We start from the raw sequence: 18,277 nt of genomic DNA on the forward strand, positions 1-18,277 counted from the left end.
CTTGGCCCAGGGATCCTGGAGCGTCTCCTCCTTGCACCACAGTTTGAGGAGGGACTGTATCTCCGGGCCTGTCCAGGATGGGGTGCGCCTCTTGGCCCTCCTGGGTGGGTCCTCAGACCCCGGGGGTTGCTCTCAATGAGGGCCAGGGAGGTAGTGGGGAATTTCAGGGGCGGACATGGCTGTGGCAGGGAGAGTCACGTGGCCAGGTTGCTGCTCTCTGTCCAACTTCCTGCCACAAGGCTTGTCTGGGTTGCTTGCAGCTTTAAGAGGGGCCAGGAGACAGGAACTATAGAGTTGTGATTAGCTGGTACGGAATGGCTACCAGGGCACCTGTGCTTTTCCTGGAGGCCTTTTCTTACACAAAAAAATCCTCCTCCCCATCTACACAGGCCTTTTTGCAAAAAGGTTTCTTCCTTGTCAAATGAGGAATACCAATTTACTGTCAAAAGAACACGCTTGCTGTGTGGACATAACTCAGGTTTTGCCGTTTTTCCGACAAAACACTGTAGTCTAGACGTACCCTGGGAAGAACATCTGCGTTCCTTCCAAGACACACTATATACTACCCATCAGATTCCTACTCAGGCAAAAGCCAGATGAGATTGGTCTGGTCTCTGTAGGGACAACAGAATGAGCCACACATCTTTTCAAGTTTCTTCTATTTGTGCTTCCCCTATTCTTACTCTTTGCCAGACATCTGAAGGGACTGAGTTGACACAAATGGACTTAAGTAAATTGCATTCTCTGGCTTTCGCAGCATGTTTTAGTTAAATCCATGGCACATATTTCTTACCTGAGACAGAGAGATCACAAACTCAGCAGTGTCTCATGACAGTTTCTAGATCTGTTATAACTTTTCAGTTCAATGATAACATGATTCCACATTGATGATGAATTTTAGAGCTAGTCCAAAATGAGGAAAGATTCATTAAAAAAAAAACCTAGACTTTTTCAGATCAATTTTCCCTTATACAATGGGTAATATAAAAATATTCACTAGGCCATGGTCTACACTAGGGAGTTATTTTGAAATAATAAGCACAGTGTCCACACTACCATGCCTGTTATTTTGAAAATGGGGCTGGTTATTTCAAAATAACAACTCCATTTTTCTCAAGAAACAATGCTTATTTTGAAATAGTTATTTTGAAATAGCGATAGTGTGGATGTTCCACTGCTGCTATTTCAAAATAACTACCCCCAGAGTCATTCAAAGTAATTACTCCCCAGTGCTTCCTGGGGTTCTAAAGTTGAGGTAGCATGTCCACACTGAGCTAATTTTGGAGGCTAATTTCAGACTAATTTCGAGGCTTCCCTGTAGTGTGGATACACTATTTCAAAATAGTTATTTCCAAGTTATTATTTTGAAATAACTTAGTTCAAAATAGTTTCCTAATGCAGATATGCCCTAGCTCTTGTACATTTTTTCTAGGCCTGCCATCATTTCATACTATACATTCCTTACTGCAGAAATAGTGCAGAAATCTCTCAGTGTGACAAATTCTGTTTTGTGTTTAACTCACTGGTCTACAATTTTTTAGAAGTCGTCTGCTTCAGAGATAAAATGTGCTATTTATTATGTATTTTGATGTGCTGAATTCAAATATGACAATTAAAACAACTGATTGGCTACTGCTCCAAGATATTTAAGTTTTTACAGTTTACATCTATGTATATTGTGTAGTTAGTAGAGTTTTAATCATAAATTGTAAACCTAGGTCTTTTCATGTGTTTATGGTTGCTTTACATGATAATATTTCACCTGTCCTGTTTATGTAACACTTTAAAAATCAGCAAAAGGGTTATATAAATAAAATTTATTATGAAACAAAAGGCAAAAAACTATTATGTACATAGCTTAGTCCTATTCAGTGTCTACTCGGCGCTTCTTGGCTTGTCTCTTGTATTCATTAAATGGAGCATCTCTTGTCACTGTCCAGCAATAGTCTGCAAGCATTGATGGGCTCCATTTGCCCTGATAGAGTTTCTCCATTGTTGCAATGTCCTGGTGAAATCGCTCGCCATGCTCGTCGCTCACTGCTCCGCAGTTCAGTGGAAAAAAATCTAGATGAGCGTGCAAAAAATATATCTTTAGTGACATGTTGCAACCAAGGCTTTTGTATGCCTTGAGGAGGTTTTCCACCAACAACCTGTAGTTGACTGCCTTGTTTCCGAGAAAATTTATTGCCACTAACTGGAAGGCTTTCCATGCCGTCTTTTCCTTGCCACGCAGTGCATGGTCAAATGCATCATCTCGAAGAAGTTCACGAATCTGAGGACCAACAAAGACACCTTCCTTTATCTTAGCTTCACTTAACCTTGGAAATTCTCCATGGAGGTACTTGAAAGCTGCTTGTGTTTTGTCCATGGCCTTGACAAAGTTCTTCATCAGACCCAGCTTGATGTGTAAGGGTGGTAACAAAATCTTCCTTGATTCAGCAAGTGGTGGATGCTGAACACTTTTTCTCCCAGGCTCCAATGACTGTCGGAGTGGCCAATCTATCTTGATGTAGTGGGAATCTCTTGCACGACTATCCCATTCGCAGAGAAAACAGCAGTACTTTGTGTATCCAGTCTGCAGACCAAGCAAGAGAGCAACAACCTTCAAATCGCCACAAAGCTGCCACCGATGTTGGTCATAGTTTATGCACCTCAAAAGTTGTTTCATGTTGTCATAGGTTTCCTTCATATGGACTGCATGACCAACTAGAATTGATGGCAAAACATTGCCATTATGCAGCAAAATATCCATGAGGGTATGTCTACACTACCCTCCTAGTTCGAACTAGGAGGGTAATGTATGCATACCGCACTTGCTAATGAAGCCCGGGATTTGAATTTCCCGGGCTTCATTAGCATAAGCGGGGAGCCGCCATTTTTAAATCCCCGCTGCTTCGAACCCCGTGCAGCGCGGCTACATGGGGCTCGAACTAGGTAGTTCAGACTAGGGTGCCTATTCCGAACTACCGGTACACCTCGTTTCACGAGGAGTAATGGTAGTTCGGAATAGGAACCTAGTCCGAACTACCTAGTTCGAGCCCCGTGTAGCCGCGCTGCACGGGGTTCGAAGCAGCGGGGATTTAAAAATGGCGGCTCCCCGCTTATGCTAATGAAGCCCGGGAAATTCAAATCCCGGGCTTCATTAGCAAGTGCGGTATGCATACATTACCCCGCTAGTTCGAACTAGCGGGGTAGTGTAGACATACCCTGACTTCTAGGAATAACATGATTCAATTCATATCATGTATGATGCAATACCAGCTTCAAATTGCATCATTCATTGTTTTGCCTAAAAAGCAAGTACTGTCCAAACCCAGTCATAGATTTATTCATAGATTTAGTCAAAGATGTATTTTAGTCATTTCTGGTTTAAATTGAGATCCCTTCCCTTTATAACTCACTTATCCTCCGCCACTCGCAAGTCAAGGGTCGTATATACTAATGCAATAGCATATTTTGAAAACTAGAGCCAATCAACAATTTTAAGCATCATTTTCATTCTCAGTGACCCAGAATTAGTAAAGTTTGACTACATTTATTTCAGAAGAATTTTGGCTGTAGAGCAGTGTTATAGGCCAGATTCTCAGCTTTTGTAAATCAGCATAGTTCTATTAACTTCAGTGGAGCTACACCAATTTATACCAGTTAAAATTCAGGCCTACAAAATGCCTGTAAGGAGCATCCACTACTTTACCAATCAAGTTCTTTAGCAGCTGACTTCTCATTTGACCAAATCCATATAGATTCTTGCTGCCTACTATTCAATCCAATCCAAAAGGTTCCAGATGAAATCACTGAGAACAACCAATCCTGTTGACGCAAGAAAGTATGAAAGTTATTTACAGTGGTATTTTCCAACCCAAAGGCTGAACTACTAGATTTGATATTTTAAGACCACATTTTATAAATACTCCAGCATGTCAAACAATATTTGTGCAAAACGTTTCTTTTTCAATCATATTTCCCCACCAACTCTAATACCATTTCTTCTGGGCTCTCAATCCATAGCAGATCTGCACTTCTATATCTTCTACACTTCTCCCTTGCTTGAAGCCAGCTGGCAGGGACCTCTGTGCTGAAGTAGTAACAGTTGCCAGTCCAATATGACCAACCAGAAAAACGGGGGCACCACAAACTTTTCATATCTAGTCAAATACAAGGAATAACACCACCTAAGGATCCTGATTACTGATATCTGACAAAAGGAGAATTAGTTAAGCATTGACAAAATCAGGGAAAATTGAAATAACTGCTAGTAGTGAACATATGCAACATTGCTTATGCCATTAACAAGGGCAATCACTCACCTTCAAATTTTGTACTGCATTAGAAAAACCCACCCAACATAAGGCACTTATGTTTAGGTACCTCTCTCACAGGATGTAGGCATGCTCTGAGCACTGCACAAATGGAAATCATCACAAGCTCCTGTGTAGGGATTGCACAAATCATCATTGTGACACAAACCACACACAGAGGAACAATCTCTTCCGAAGTAACCCATGGAGCAATCTAAGAACAAGATAGAAAATACCATTGTCATTCACTCAAGGAAACAAATGCTGTCAGGATACAAATTTACAGCTAGACTGTGGCTAGCTCTTACAGTCAGGAAGGGATTAGAGACATCAACCCAGGATAACCTATGTAAGGGTTCCCCAGACTGACAGACCCAGACAGCAAAAGGGCTACCATCAGTTTGCTCCCTTTAGGAAGCTACTTGCAGAAAAGGACCTAGGTGAGAAACATCAAGAGCTGGGTCTCTTCCTGCCTAGGGTCAGCCAGGGATAAAGCTATGCTTCACCCCTTAAAAATGCCTTATGATGCTCACCATAGGGCAATATCCCAATATGCAGCTTTGGACAAATGTTGCAATTTAGCCTCATACCAACAACAACATGACAGAAAAATACTGTTACTAGATTGGTGAAATCTTGTAATGCCTTTAGTTAAAATCTCAAACAGACATGTAAATACTCCCTTAAGGCAGCTGTATGAAACAATTCAGGGTCATGCTAAAAAAGCCCCAACAGAATCTCCCTGGAAGCAGCCACTTGGTGTTGTTGCCTCTGATATCTGCCCCTGACAAATTTGCAGAGACTTTCTCTTACACTTAAGTAGCACTTGTGTAGTTTGTCAGGCAAACAGAGTTTCACTGAACTGGCCCAAAGGAAACTAATACAAGTTTGGATGGTCATCCCCACAAAGTCTTCAACTATGAGCATAGAACACTGAAGAATGTGCCATACTTGCAGGAGAAAAAAAGACAAGATACCATTAAGTAGCAATAACCATGGCACTGCTGTTATCCTAACAGTCAGTATTAAGATCACAGATAGAAGCAGCAGCCTTTCTCTGCCCTTCTGTATGATGTAGGAGAGACAGAAAGTGAAATCCTGACTCTACTGAAGTCAATGCAAGTTATTGCATTAACATACATGGGTAAGAATTTCACTCAAAATACATAAGTGGTCATGCAATGCAGAGGATATTGATCTATTATAGGCTGTCCTAATAATTCGAACTCACCTGATTTTACATAGGCATATGAACTGCTCTCCTCACTCTTCAACAATACTGTTCCCTTTGCAAGGGCATATGTATTATTCCATGTAGAAATTCCTGTGCACCTCTCCCGAAGCTCCAGGCAAGCTTCTTTAGCAGATTTCAAATCTGCATGTACTTGTGATGGAACATTTGGTGGTGAGAGAAGTACCTTTCCTTTATGCTCTTGATATCGCTCAGTATCTTGTGAGGGCAAAGGGAGGGAGGAAGGGAGAGAGAGAAAGAATACAGCTAGCCACCTGAAATGGAATGTATACACCTGCCCTGGTGTCAATACTCCCAAATACACAGCTCAGAGGAGATATGCTCTTGCATACACCCCTGTCCTCCATTTTTTCCCTACCAGTAGGTTGCTGGCATGTGCACTACTGAATTAACAAAAAAGTTCTTACTATTCCATCTAAACAGAGAAACATGATGAAACGAGTGACAGGCAGTAATGAACTCAGGTTCTGATCAGAGCTATATTGCTGTGCTCTTTATAAGTTAACCATGCACTCCGCCTCTGTTGTGGTCACCCCTTCAAACCTAGGCTACAGTATTACTGGAATTCTCCCACTACCTTTTCCACACTGGTTGAAATTCACTCCAGTGCTAATGCAAGATGAATGCACCACTTTAGTCCTCAAAATAGGGACGTAAGTACCACATAGGCCACGTGCTGGTCCTTTGGGAGCGATTTTTTTTCAATGTGAGCATTACCAGAGCTTGATTTTACTAGATACAGTGTACAGCAATGCACATTGCAGTGAAGGAACGAATAGTAAGGTGGCATGTAACAAAAGTTTTTATGTTTGACTGAAAGGATTAAAGGCAGGCAACAATAAAGGTGTCTGGAAAATTAAATTGAGCAATTTAAGACAAAGCAAACTTTCCTTACTCTCTTAACATGGAAACAATTTTCCATGTTTGAGACCCAGCAGAAATGGGAAATGATATTGGTTCAATTGTGTTGGACTATATTGTAAGTGGCTGAGTAAAAGTGCCAGGTTTGCTCTATGTGGGATCAGCATTCATACGTTAATGAATAAGCCCCTGTGATATGGACTAAGGCACTTTGCAAACAATCCCTTAGTCAACCTATAGTGCTTTTTGTTACCTTTTTCATTATGTTCCTCAGAAGACCTAGACTATATTCTCAGCTCTGATATTGATCTGTTAGGTGACCATAGGGGAGTCACTTACATCTGTGCACTTCATTTTCCACTTCTCTAAAAAGATGATCACACGGGCCTCAGTTGTAAAATGCACTGAGATCACTGATGAAAAGGTACTATGTAAGAGTTAGATATTATTATTGAATACTTTGTCATATCAATAGTTTATAGAGCACTGATACAGCAGAGCATTGTGGACCTTGCTGGTGTGCAGTGAAGGTTCCTGAGTGCACATTAACAGAGTATAATTTGATACGGGACTTGTATTAATGTGCACTAGGAAACTTTTAGTGAGAACCAGCAAATCCTACATGGCCTAGTAAGTCCATGATATACTAGTGAAGCAGGCTAAAATTTACACTTCTCTGGTACAGATAAGTCCTAGACTCAACAGCAATGTGTGATTGCTGTTTAATATATTAAGATTACCAAATTAATTCCATTTTGAAAACTTGTCTGTTTTAAGATCTTGATCACAGGACAACTATGGCTAAGGACCACCGAGTGCTGACACAGGCTATGTCTAGACCGCAGGTTTTTTTCGGAGAAAGGATACGCAAATTGCAAGTCACAATTTGTGTATCTGTTTCCGCTTTTTTTTTGTTTGTTTGTTTGTTTTTGGAAAGAGGCTTTTCCAAAATTTGGCCCATCTTCACCGAGAGGAATACAGAAATGCTGAAAGAATGCGTCCACTTTTTCGGAAATTGTTCTGAAAAAGCGGACACATTCCCTGGATGTGGCACAGTTTTTCAGGGATAACTCTGGTATCCCTGAAAAACTCTGTAGTCTATACATGGCCACAGTTATATTGATATGAAAGATGCCTTTTACCGAGGGCTTGTCTTAATGTACTATGCTATAGCAGCACAGCTGCACTGATGCATCTCCGCCTCTGCAGTGTTTTAGTGAATACACTACTCCACTAAATGAAAGAGCTTCTCCCATGAGCATAGTTAATCCACCTCCCTAAAAAGTGGTAGAAGCTATCTTATTACACATTGCTGTCTACATAGGGGTTAAGTCATTATAACTACACTGCTCAGGGAGTGTGGATTTTTCACATCTCTGAGCAACAGTTTACCAATATAGCTATCCTATATACCTATAATTGTAGATCTGACCTGACAGAATCTGAAATAAGCACTGAGCATATTCAAGTTCAAGTACGCAGGTATAACTGCATCCTCACTAGTGTGGGTATAGGATGCTATACTGATTTACGGCTTGTCTACACTTAAAATGCTAGAGCAGCACAGCTATGACACAACAGCTGTGCCATTATAGCACTTCAGTGTAGACCAATGGTTCTCAAACTTTTTGGCCCGGGGGCCCACCTGCCTCAATGCAAATCTTTCCATGGACCACCAGCTGCTAACAGAAACTTGTTGTTAATTACATAATTATACCTGAGCCATTTTGCTAGTGCTGCAACTAGGGAGAACGGAAGGAAATATTAATTTAAATTATTAAACAGATTGAGCACCTTAACTTCCTCATGTTAGTTTATCAAACTTAATTTTAAATTATATTAATTTATGTCCAACACAAAAGGTTTAAATGTCATCTTTATTTATGGCAGGGGTGGAGAACCTTTTTAGGGTCGGGAGCCACTGACTCACAGAAAAATCAGTTGGGGACCACACAAGTGAGAAGTGAGGTTCAGGGCTTCCCATAGGCCAGATTTACTTTTCTGAGGTTCCGGGGTTAGTGAATTTTGTGGATCTCTCTGGGGAGGGAACAAAAATGAGGAGTTCAGTGTGCAGGACAGGGTTGCCAGAGAATGGGATAGGGGTGGGGTGCAGGATCTGGGCGGGAGGTAAGGTGCAGGAGAGGGTGAGGGTTCAAAATCTGGATGGGAGGTAGGTAGCAGGAGCAAACTGGGAGTAGGGTGTCTGGCCAGAGGAGAAGGGCAAGAACAAAGAAAGGTGCAGTGTGTGTTCAGGAGGGAGGGTGCAGGAACAAAGTAGGGTGGAGGAGCAGGGTGGGGGGTAGGGTGTCTGGCCAGGGGAAGGGTGCAGGAGTAGGCTGGGAGTGTGGGGTCTCGGTGGGGAGGGGGTGCGTGAGTGGCTGGAGGTGCAGGGGGTCACTTACTTGCCTTCATGGCCTGCGCCACTTCTAGGCACTATGTCCCAGGCATGGCCTCCTGCTGCTCGCATTGGCCAGATTCCACAGGAAAAGCCTCCAGGCAGCTGTCTGTGGACTGCTGTTCACCCAGCCAGGGGAAGGGGAGCAGTAGCGTGTGGAGCCATTTCTGGCTCCGCTTCTTCCCCAGAAGCCAAATCTGGTCAGGAGGCTCAGGCTTCTTCCCCAACCTCTCCCTGAAGGAAGCCAGTGCTGGCATTCCAGCATTGCAGAGGAGGGCAGGAGGATGCGAAGCTGCAGTGCCAGCACAGGTTCCCTGCTGCGAGGAGAGGGAAGGAGGGAGGAATGAGGAGGCCTGAGCTTGAGCCGTGGAAGGAAACTGTGGTCCGAGGACCACTAGTGAAAAGTGGCCGCAGACAACTAGTGGTCCATGGACCACAGTTTGAGAATTACTGTTGTAGACACCACCTATGCCAACAGGAGAGATTCTCCCACCTCCCAAAAAGGGGGGAGCTAGGTTGATATTCCCTGGATCTTGTGCAGTCTACAAAGGAACTTACATCAGTTTAACTACCCAAATTTCTAGCCTAGATCAGGCTTTAGTTAAAGCAGAAAATCCTCCTAGTATAGGCAAGCCCTTAGTACTAAGTGCCTACTCTTACAAACCTTTCCTCATGAGAAAGCAGTTCCACTGAGTTCAGAGGGACTACTTGTAAAAAAATAAGGACTGCTCATATGAGTTGGAGTTTGCAGGACTGAGGGCTAAAGGGTTTGCAAATGGAAATCCCGATTTAGACATCAATGGATTAAACAAGAATGCATAAATTCTCACCTGCACTTCGCTTGCAGATCCAATGGGCCCTTGCACTACAGGCCAAAGCAATCAAGATGCCACTGGAAATCTTTACACAATATGCAGTGTTTGGCTGGGCTGGGTGTGACATCCAAAGCCTTCCCATTCAATATTAACAGAATATAATAAAAAGCACTGTTAAAGAAAACACCTAGAGAAATAATTACATTACAATGGCACAGAAAGTCCTCATTCTTTTTGTTTGTTTTTTAAATCTTTGCTATAGCTGGTGTGAAAATGTGGGCAGAGGGGTGAGAAACTAAACATTTCAGCAAAAATTTCCTTTTTAATTTCAAAATTTGAAAAAAGTTTTCATCAGCTGTATTTGATGGAGGTTTTGGTTCCATTCTTTGTACCTGGGCATTAAAGTTTGTATTCTGCTGTATAGCATTCCAGTTTTAAAATAGGCTTCTCTCCCTTAAACAGCAGATCTCATTGTATCCTATTTCATATCTGGGGAAAAATGGGGACCAATTTTACAAAAGACTGTCTTAGAAATGAAATAAGATCTACTGTAGAGTAGGGATATATCAGTGTACAGGCAGTCCCCGGGTTACGCGGATCCGACTTATGTCAGATCCGTACTTACGAACGGGGCTTTTCTCGCCCCGGAGGACACGGGCGACAGGACTGCCCAGACGCACCGCGGTCCCGCTGCCCGCGTCCTCCGGCGCAAGAAAAGCTGCTCTGCATCTCCCTGGTCTGTTGGGGAGGGGGCCCCCGGCAGACCAGGGAGACGCGGACCAAAGCCGCGGAGGACCAGGGCGGCGGGACTGCGGCGCGTCTCGGTCCCGCCGTCCGCATCTCCCTGGTCTGCTGGAGGGGGGAGGGGGGGAAACGCAGCTAGTGTGCGCCCCCGCCCCCCCAGCAGACCAGGCTTTTCTCGGGACGCCTGTGGAAGAGCAGCTGGGGTGCTGCCAGTTGGTCCCGCAGCGCCGCTCTCGGCGCTACTGGACCAACCTGGCAGCACCCCAGCTGCTCTGCCCCAGGCATCCTGATTCAGCCACTGCTGGTCAGTTTCAGCAGCGGCTGAATCAGGATGCCTGGGGCAGAGCAGCTTGGGTGCTCCTGGGTTGGTCCAGTAGCGCCGAGGAGTGGCGCTACTGGAGCAACCCAGCAGCACCCCAGCTGCTCTGCCCCAGGTGTCCCCAAGTCAGCTGCTGCTGAAACTGACCAGCGGCTGACTACAGGAAGCCCGAGGCAGAGTTGCTCTGCCCCGGGCTTCCTGGAATCAGCTGCTGATCAGTTTCAGCAGCAGCTGACTTGGGGACGCCTGGGGTTCTTAAGTTGAATCTGTATGTAAGTCGGAACTGGCGTCCAGATTCAGCCGCTGTTGAAACTGATCAGCGGCTGATTCCAGGAAGCCCGGGGCAGAGCAACTCTGCTTCGGGCTTCCTGTGGTCAGCCGCTGGTCAGTTTCAGCAGCGGCTGAATCTGGACGCCAGTTCCGACTTACATACAGATTCAACTTAAGAACAAACCTACAGTCCCTATCTTGTATGTAACCCGGGGACTGCCTGTAATTGATTAACCAATAAACAAAAGCTTATCAGTTAATGTTATAGACGACACACATTTTTGCCCGGCCACCCCTGCCAGGAAACTTTTTAGCAGACTGGCCAGCAGCCCGGTTCAGTCTAAGGATGTTAACTACCAATTAACAGACTAGCCGAGTAGTCGATGAAATTTCCATTGACTACTCAACTAGTCCATAGGCATTTCCGCATTCCTCCTTTGAAATGTACAAGAGCCCACGGTAGAAAGGAGGAATGCAAAATTCCGCATGCAGACTGGGGCCAGTGGGAAGTCCTGCTGACTCCAGGCTGCACGCGGGTGCCAGCTTTGAAATGCACAAGAGTCCCCAACAGGGACTCTTGTGCATTTCAAAGCGGCAGCGCAGCATGGAGCCCAGAGTTCGCCGCTGACCCCAGGCTCCATGCTGCACTGCTGCTGTGAAATGCCATGCAGAGCCGGGGTCAGCTGGGGACTCCCCAGTTGATCCCGGGCTCCAGCACGGCATTTGCATGGAACCCAGGATCAGCTGGGGAGTTCCCTGCTGACCTCGGGCTCCATGCTGCGCTGCCACTGAGAAATGCCATAAAGAGCCAGGGTCAGCTGGGGACTCCCCAGCTGATCCTGGGCTCCAGCGCGGCATTTCCACCTCAGCGTTTCAAATCAGCAGCGCCACACAGCTGATCCCGGGCTCAGCTGTGTGGCACTGCCACTTTCAAGTACCTCCTCTTGCCCCTCTTTGCTGCCTCTATAGAGGCATCAAGGGGACAGATCAACTAGTCGACTGATTATCCGATAAGCATTTGCTTATCAGATAGTTGACTAGTCTTTAACATCCCTAGTTCAGTCCTGGCTTGTACCAGGTCTGGGACCTACCCCGACACAGCTCTGCATGCCAAGTGTATTAGGAGGCAGGCTGGCAGGCAGCCTGGCTCAGTTCCAGCTCGTGCAGGGTCAAGGCAATCAGACCCACCCCTGGACAGGGACTGCTACCACCTCATACTGCTGCCTCTGTATCAGAGGCAGCAGCACAGGGCAGCAGGCAGCCAGTCTGTGATGGGAGCTGGTTTTTAAACTGGCTCCCCTGGTGGACCAGCTCCCACCTGGCAACCCACACTGCTACCTCTGAGAGGCAGCAGCAAAGAATGGTAGGGGGCTCCTCGGGAGCAGGGCCGGAACACACTGGCTGCTGGTCCCACCCCCAGGGACTACAGAATAGGTGAGTAACCAATAAGCATTCATGAGGTTAACTTACTATTCAATTAACCAATATTTAACATCCCTACTGCAGAGTAGCTGTGAGGTAGACTCCTAAGACTCAAATCTGTGCTTTGCCTCTAAAGAGTGCCAGACTAGGAGATGGGGGTCTATAGTGTTCTTAACCCAAATTTGCACACTCCCAATTCTCAGCGGCTCCAGATGATGAGGCACCTCCTAGCATAAGATCCTACTAAGAAACAGCAGCCTCCCTGTTTGTCTCACCCCTCTTTCCTCCACCACATCCCCTACACTAGAACCTTCAAAAGCAGCCTGATGGATATTTTATCAGTTCTGGTACTAGATGAATAATCTCCTGGCCGGATCTGGGGATTACAGACTCTTTAAACTGCTTTGACCTTTTTACCTGGCATAAAGAAGCTGGAATGAGACTGAGTATCTGACCCCTTTACTTTATATTCCTCTTTTTTTATTAAGTTAGACTCCATGCAACTTCAGTCTATGCATTTGGACTAACAGATACAAGTCCTTATTTTCTGTTGAGAACAGAATTTAAGACATATCCAAATGAATTTTCTTTTGTACTCTGTCTCATTGTAGTTATCTAATATGTAATTTGATTTTTATTTTCTGCTCATATTTTTAAAATGTCTAAATCTGAATATTAAAAGCAGTTTTTAAAAAGTGAAAAAAAGTACACTTAACATGTGCTATAAAAATAAACTAGCAAACATAGTGCTGTCGCCAATTTATTTAAATGAGATATAACAGTAATCATCATTTATATAGTAGCCCAGTGTCCGTGAGTCTGTAATGCTGACAAACACGGCCACGCCCCCTGGCTGTGTACGTCAGTGCCCCGCCCCCCTTCCCCTCCCGCCATGGCGCTCCGCTGAGCGCTGCACCATTCAGCTACTCCCTGGTGAGGGGGCAAGCGGCAGTTTGGGATCCGCGCTCCTCATGCATGGGGAGCGCGGACCCCAAACGGCTACTTGCCACTGCTTGCTCCCCTGCCAGGGCCCAGCTGAGTGTCGCTTGCTCTGCGCCGCTCAGCTGGGCCTCGGCGGAGAGGAAGACGGGCGGGGCGGTGACGTACACGGCCAGGGAGCGGGTGCCGTGTACGACACGGCCCCCCTTTTCCCTCCCGCTGTGGCGCTCAGCTGAGTGCTGCTCCCCTCAGCCGGGCCACCGGGGGAACCAGCAGCGCAAGGGGCCATTTGGGCTCCCCCGCGACGGGAGGGGAAGCGGGGGGTGAGTCAGTGACGTACATGGCCCCGCCCCCCCTCCCTCGTGGCAGCCCGGCTGAGCAGGCAGCACTCAGTCGAGCGCCACGGCAGTAGGGGAAGGGGGGTGGGGAGAGACGGAGGGGAGAGAGAGACAGGAGGAGGAGAAGAGAAAGGGACAGTGAGAGGCAGGAGGGGGAAAAGAGAAAGAAAGAGATGGAGAGAGAGGCAGGAGGCGGAGGAGAGCTGAGAGAGAAGGGGGGGAGCGAGAATGAGAGCGAGAGCGAGAGACTGGAGGCTCAGGAGAGAAGATCAAGGTGGAGGAGAGACCTGAAAATCCTGTCTTATGACGGGCTAATTGGCTAGTCGGGTAATAAATACTATTATCACTGGCTCTGCACAGTCATTTATATGATACTCAAATGAGCTTATATGGCAACATGAATACTTCTCAAATCAGCTTCTTACCAGGGTGCTGTAATGTCTGCTGGTGTCCCTTCTGACCAGACAAAATTAGTTAGATCTTCCAAATTATTTAATCCAATCCAGAAATTATTCAGAGGCAAACCTAAAATCCATTTCTGCAGAAATTATTCATTTAAAAAAAATTATGTCTTGTAATAATTAGCACATGTAAAACAGCTTTTCATTCATGCACTTAAGACACTAATTCTCACAGCTACCTTGAGAAAAAGGCATTATCCCTTATTTTACAGGGAAACTGTATTTTATATGGAAACTGAGGCACCAAGAATTTAAACCATTTGCCTGAGGTTACACAATGCATCAGTGGTTGTGTTATGAAGAAAAACAAGAAGTTCTGACTCCCAATACTTTTAACAACTAGATGGAAGTGTCTTATATTTGGGCAATTCCACTCCTAGTTATAGCCCTGCAACCTCATTAATGTTAACAGGGTTGCTCAGAAGCACAGAGTAGACTCTGGCCCATTCAGTATGCATTAGGCTCACTCAATACTGGAAGTGAATACAATGCATCTGGTAGTAAACCTCATAAACCAGCAAACTGATCAATTATGTGTGTGCAATCTATACCAATCTAGTCATAATTGATTTTTAGACTTCTTGAACATCACAATAAAAAAAGGGATTATATTTGTATGAAGAGGCAGAGACATGTACCTGAACAACAAAAAAGCATGGAAGACATAATGCATAAACAGACTTGGCTTTGTATCAAGTTCGGAAAATGAATTCCTTGTTGTTTAATTAATTTCTTCGTCCATGCAAGGATCCATGTTTTAAAAGAAGCATGTCCAAAAATTACTGGAGTTCTTACAGATGCTAAACCATTCCCTAGACTCCTTGCAGTTGAGTCTAAACTGGGGCATGAAGAACTTGACAGTGTTTTTTAAAATCACTAATTAACAAGCCCACATCTGGGAAAACAATGGCAAATTTATTGTTCCTTTTAAAAGTGATTTTAAAATCACTGTGTGGCACTTTTTTTCCACTCATATTGTTTCTGTCTAGGAGTCAGGTTATACAACATGCAAAGGAACCTCGTTCTCCTCCGTCACTTTCACCCGTGAGAATCTGGAATAAACCCCATGAAGTCAAAGGAGTTGCATTATTTTTGAAGCAGGGTAAATCATAGAATACTAGGACTGGAAGGGACCTCGAGAGGTCATCGAGTCCAGTCCCCTAACCCCATGGCAGGACCAAATACTGTCTAGACCATCCCTGATAGACATTTATCTAACCTACTCTTAAATATCTCCAGAGATGGGGATTCCACAACCTTCCTGGGCAACTTATTCCACTGTTTGACTAGCCTGACAGTTAGGAACTTTTTCCTAATGTCCAACCTAAATCTCCCTTACCGGAGTTTAAGCCCATTGCTTCTTGTTCTACCCTCAGAGGCTAAGGTGAACAAGTTTTCTCCCTCCTCCTTATGACACCCTTTTAGATACCTGAAAATGGCTATCATGCCCTCCTCACTCTTCTCTTTTCTAAACTAAACAAACCCAATTCTTTCAGCCTTCCTTCAAAGGTCATGTTCTTTAAACCTTTCATCATTCTTGTTGCTCTTCTCTGGACCCTCTCCAATTTCTCCACATCTTTCTTGAAATGTGATGCCCAGAACTGGACACAATACTCCGACTGAGGCCCAACCAGCAGAGTAGAGCAGAAGAATGACTTCTCGTGTCTTGCTCACAACACACCTGTTAATGCATCCCAGAATCATGTTTGCTTTTTTTGCAACAGCATCGCACTGCTGACTCATATTCAGCTTGTGGTCCACTATAAGCCCTAGATCCCTTTCTGCCATACTCCTTCCTAGACAGTTGCTTCCCGTTCTGTATGTGTGAAACTGATCGTTCCTTCCTAAGTGGAGCACTTTGCATTTGTCTTTATTAAACTTCATCCTGTTTACCTCAGACCATTTCTCCAATTTGTCCAGATCATTTTGAATTATGACCCTATCATCCAGAGCAGTCGTGGAATGGAGTGGCGGTTTAACTGATCATTCGAAGTAAGGGTTTTTTTTCGGATTCGCTCTTCTCTGCCGCGTGTAGACGCGGGCAATTTTTCCGGGCTAGTCAATTTCCAAAATGGCGACTGGCCGGGAACATGCTAATGAAGCGCGGGATATTTAAATCCTGCGCTTCATTTGCAATTTCGGTCGCCCTGATTAGCCTCCCTTGTTCGAACTAGGGGGCTAGTGTAAACATACCCTAAGAGAATGTGGGGTTTGGGGCAGAAGTGATGAATCTGTCGCTCCAATGACCAACCACTCCGTCCAATCGCACCAGCCTAACGCACCCCATAAAACATAGGGATGGGAGCAGTCACTGCAATTCACCATACCTAAAGAACAGCTCTGCTCATGAGGCCAAAAATGCCTAGGCTGATTCAATCATTATGTAGAGGGTGGATGGAAGGAGACATCTAATGATAAGGGTCATTCCCTCACCAACTTGTGCTAGCCAAGCATGACTAGGTTTCAGTGATACTGTTTTATATGTTGAACTATGATTGTGCTGAAATGAAGCAGTAGGTTGAAAGAGGTTGTGGCAATGATTTTCTAAGTGCTTCTTTAAACAGCATTCATATTATTTGCTGGCCGTCTTACAAGTGCCCACCAAGCCTACACACAACCATAGTGCTAACTGACCTATTGTCTGAAACCATTAATCAGTGCACACTGCTTCTACTTTTATGAAGTCCTATGAGCTATTCTGAAGACAATTCTCTGGATATAGCAGTTATAGTTGAAGGGAAGGAAAACTGCCTTGAAGTTAGAGATCAGATATGGAAGCCAGGAGTTCTGTATTCTATCCATGAAGGGTATCAAATTCATCACAAGACATTCTGCAAGTCATTTATACCGAAGTTTCAACTACAACGTCCAAGGTTAGATACTTAAATCCATATTTAGGCATCTCGATAAATAACTTGTCTGTCTATGGACTGTGGATGTTAAGCACTTTTGAACATGAGGTGATTTATTCAGGTGTCTAAATTTAGGTACATGCAATTACATTCTTTGGCGTGGACCTCTTTGGCGTGGACCTCATTTGGTAGTCTTCATAAATACTTATAAAATGCTTTGATATTTTTGGAAAGAAGGTGTCATGAAGTTGCTCAGTATTATGACTATTCTGAAAATGCATTAAGAAATATGAAAATGTGCATCAATTTGTCATGTATAGTATTTATAGGCATAAAATACTTGTGAAATACTGAATATTGTTCAATGTTATAACATTAAAAAATGAGAAAAAATATCATTACCAAGTCTAGTACACAAAAATTAGGAAATGTCAAAAGTTAAGACTGCCTGTGGCCCACTACTACTTTTGGCATGCTAGTCTGAACAGAGCTAGCACATGTCTACACAGCAGCTGGGGGACAGATATATCCCAAAGGTCTGAGCTAGTCAGATCCCAACAGCTTAACATGTGAAAAACAGTTGTTCTGCACTACAATAGTTCTCTCATGTCATAGTTCAGACTGTGTCTCACAGTTTAGTTACAAAAAGCACAAAACTGGCACTGCAGGGGCTGTAATTGCCAGACACATGTAGAGAAAAGCCTGTATATAGCTTATAAGAGCATCTGGTAACACATGCAATAGTAACTCTGAAGTTGGTAAAAAAAAAAATAATTAACAATTATATAAGAAATACTGATTATAATACTGACTAGAAATAATAGCAGCATAAATGGTCTTTGCAATTAAGCTTTAAAGTGATACCCAGTTCACAAGATTTACCTTTTCTGATGCATTACTGATTTTTAACAGTTCTGTATCTCGATATTGTTTGCAGTATCTCAACGCCTGAGTCCAAGTCCCAGTGCGACTCGTCTCCATGCAATAACAATTCCCCTGCCAATAGTGCCAGCAGGGTGCTGGAGGACAATTCAATCTCAACTTAACTTTTAGGGAATTAAAAAACAAAACCGTGACCTTGCTATATGTAAAGCGTATCCAGACAGAAACATGTTTATTCAGACACAATGTTCAGCTAAACAATTTTTTTTTTGCTATACTTCCTATCAGAAGCTTTTTGAAAAAAAAATGTCTGTATGTAGAGAAAACACAAAGATGAAGTTTAGTTCCTGGTAAATTATTAATTTCAAATCTGCTCCTGGGTTTTTCCTAATTAGCTGTAAAGTGCCTGCTCTATATTGTATATCTGGG

The 18,277-nt window shown here is 44.2% G+C and overlaps 1 protein-coding gene across 3 annotated transcripts in view; it reads right to left on the reverse strand.

Moving 5' to 3' along the window:
* Window positions 1-18,277, reverse strand: part of LOC106732388 (uncharacterized) — a 137,409-nt gene that overhangs the window by 110,906 nt on the left and 8,226 nt on the right. For 2 of the 3 annotated variants that reach the window (XM_025187467.2, XM_075900289.1), the window contains exons 2-8: window positions 17,849-18,012; window positions 14,079-14,191; window positions 9,637-9,755; window positions 5,530-5,748; window positions 4,369-4,512; window positions 3,982-4,145; window positions 3,695-3,810 (exon numbers count right to left, since the gene is read on the reverse strand). In XM_025187467.2, the coding sequence (XP_025043252.1) occupies window positions 3,695-3,810; window positions 3,982-4,145; window positions 4,369-4,512; window positions 5,530-5,748; window positions 9,637-9,755; window positions 14,079-14,191; window positions 17,849-18,012 (1,039 nt within the window). The remainder of the gene's footprint in view (window positions 1-3,694; window positions 3,811-3,981; window positions 4,146-4,368; window positions 4,513-5,529; window positions 5,749-9,636; window positions 9,756-14,078; window positions 14,192-17,848; window positions 18,013-18,277) is intronic. The other variant, XM_075900291.1, reaches the window with a different exon arrangement.

The sequence above is a fragment of the Pelodiscus sinensis genome, chromosome 17 (assembly GCF_049634645.1).
Source record: "Pelodiscus sinensis isolate JC-2024 chromosome 17, ASM4963464v1, whole genome shotgun sequence".
Classification (NCBI taxonomy): domain Eukaryota; kingdom Metazoa; phylum Chordata; order Testudines; family Trionychidae; genus Pelodiscus; species Pelodiscus sinensis.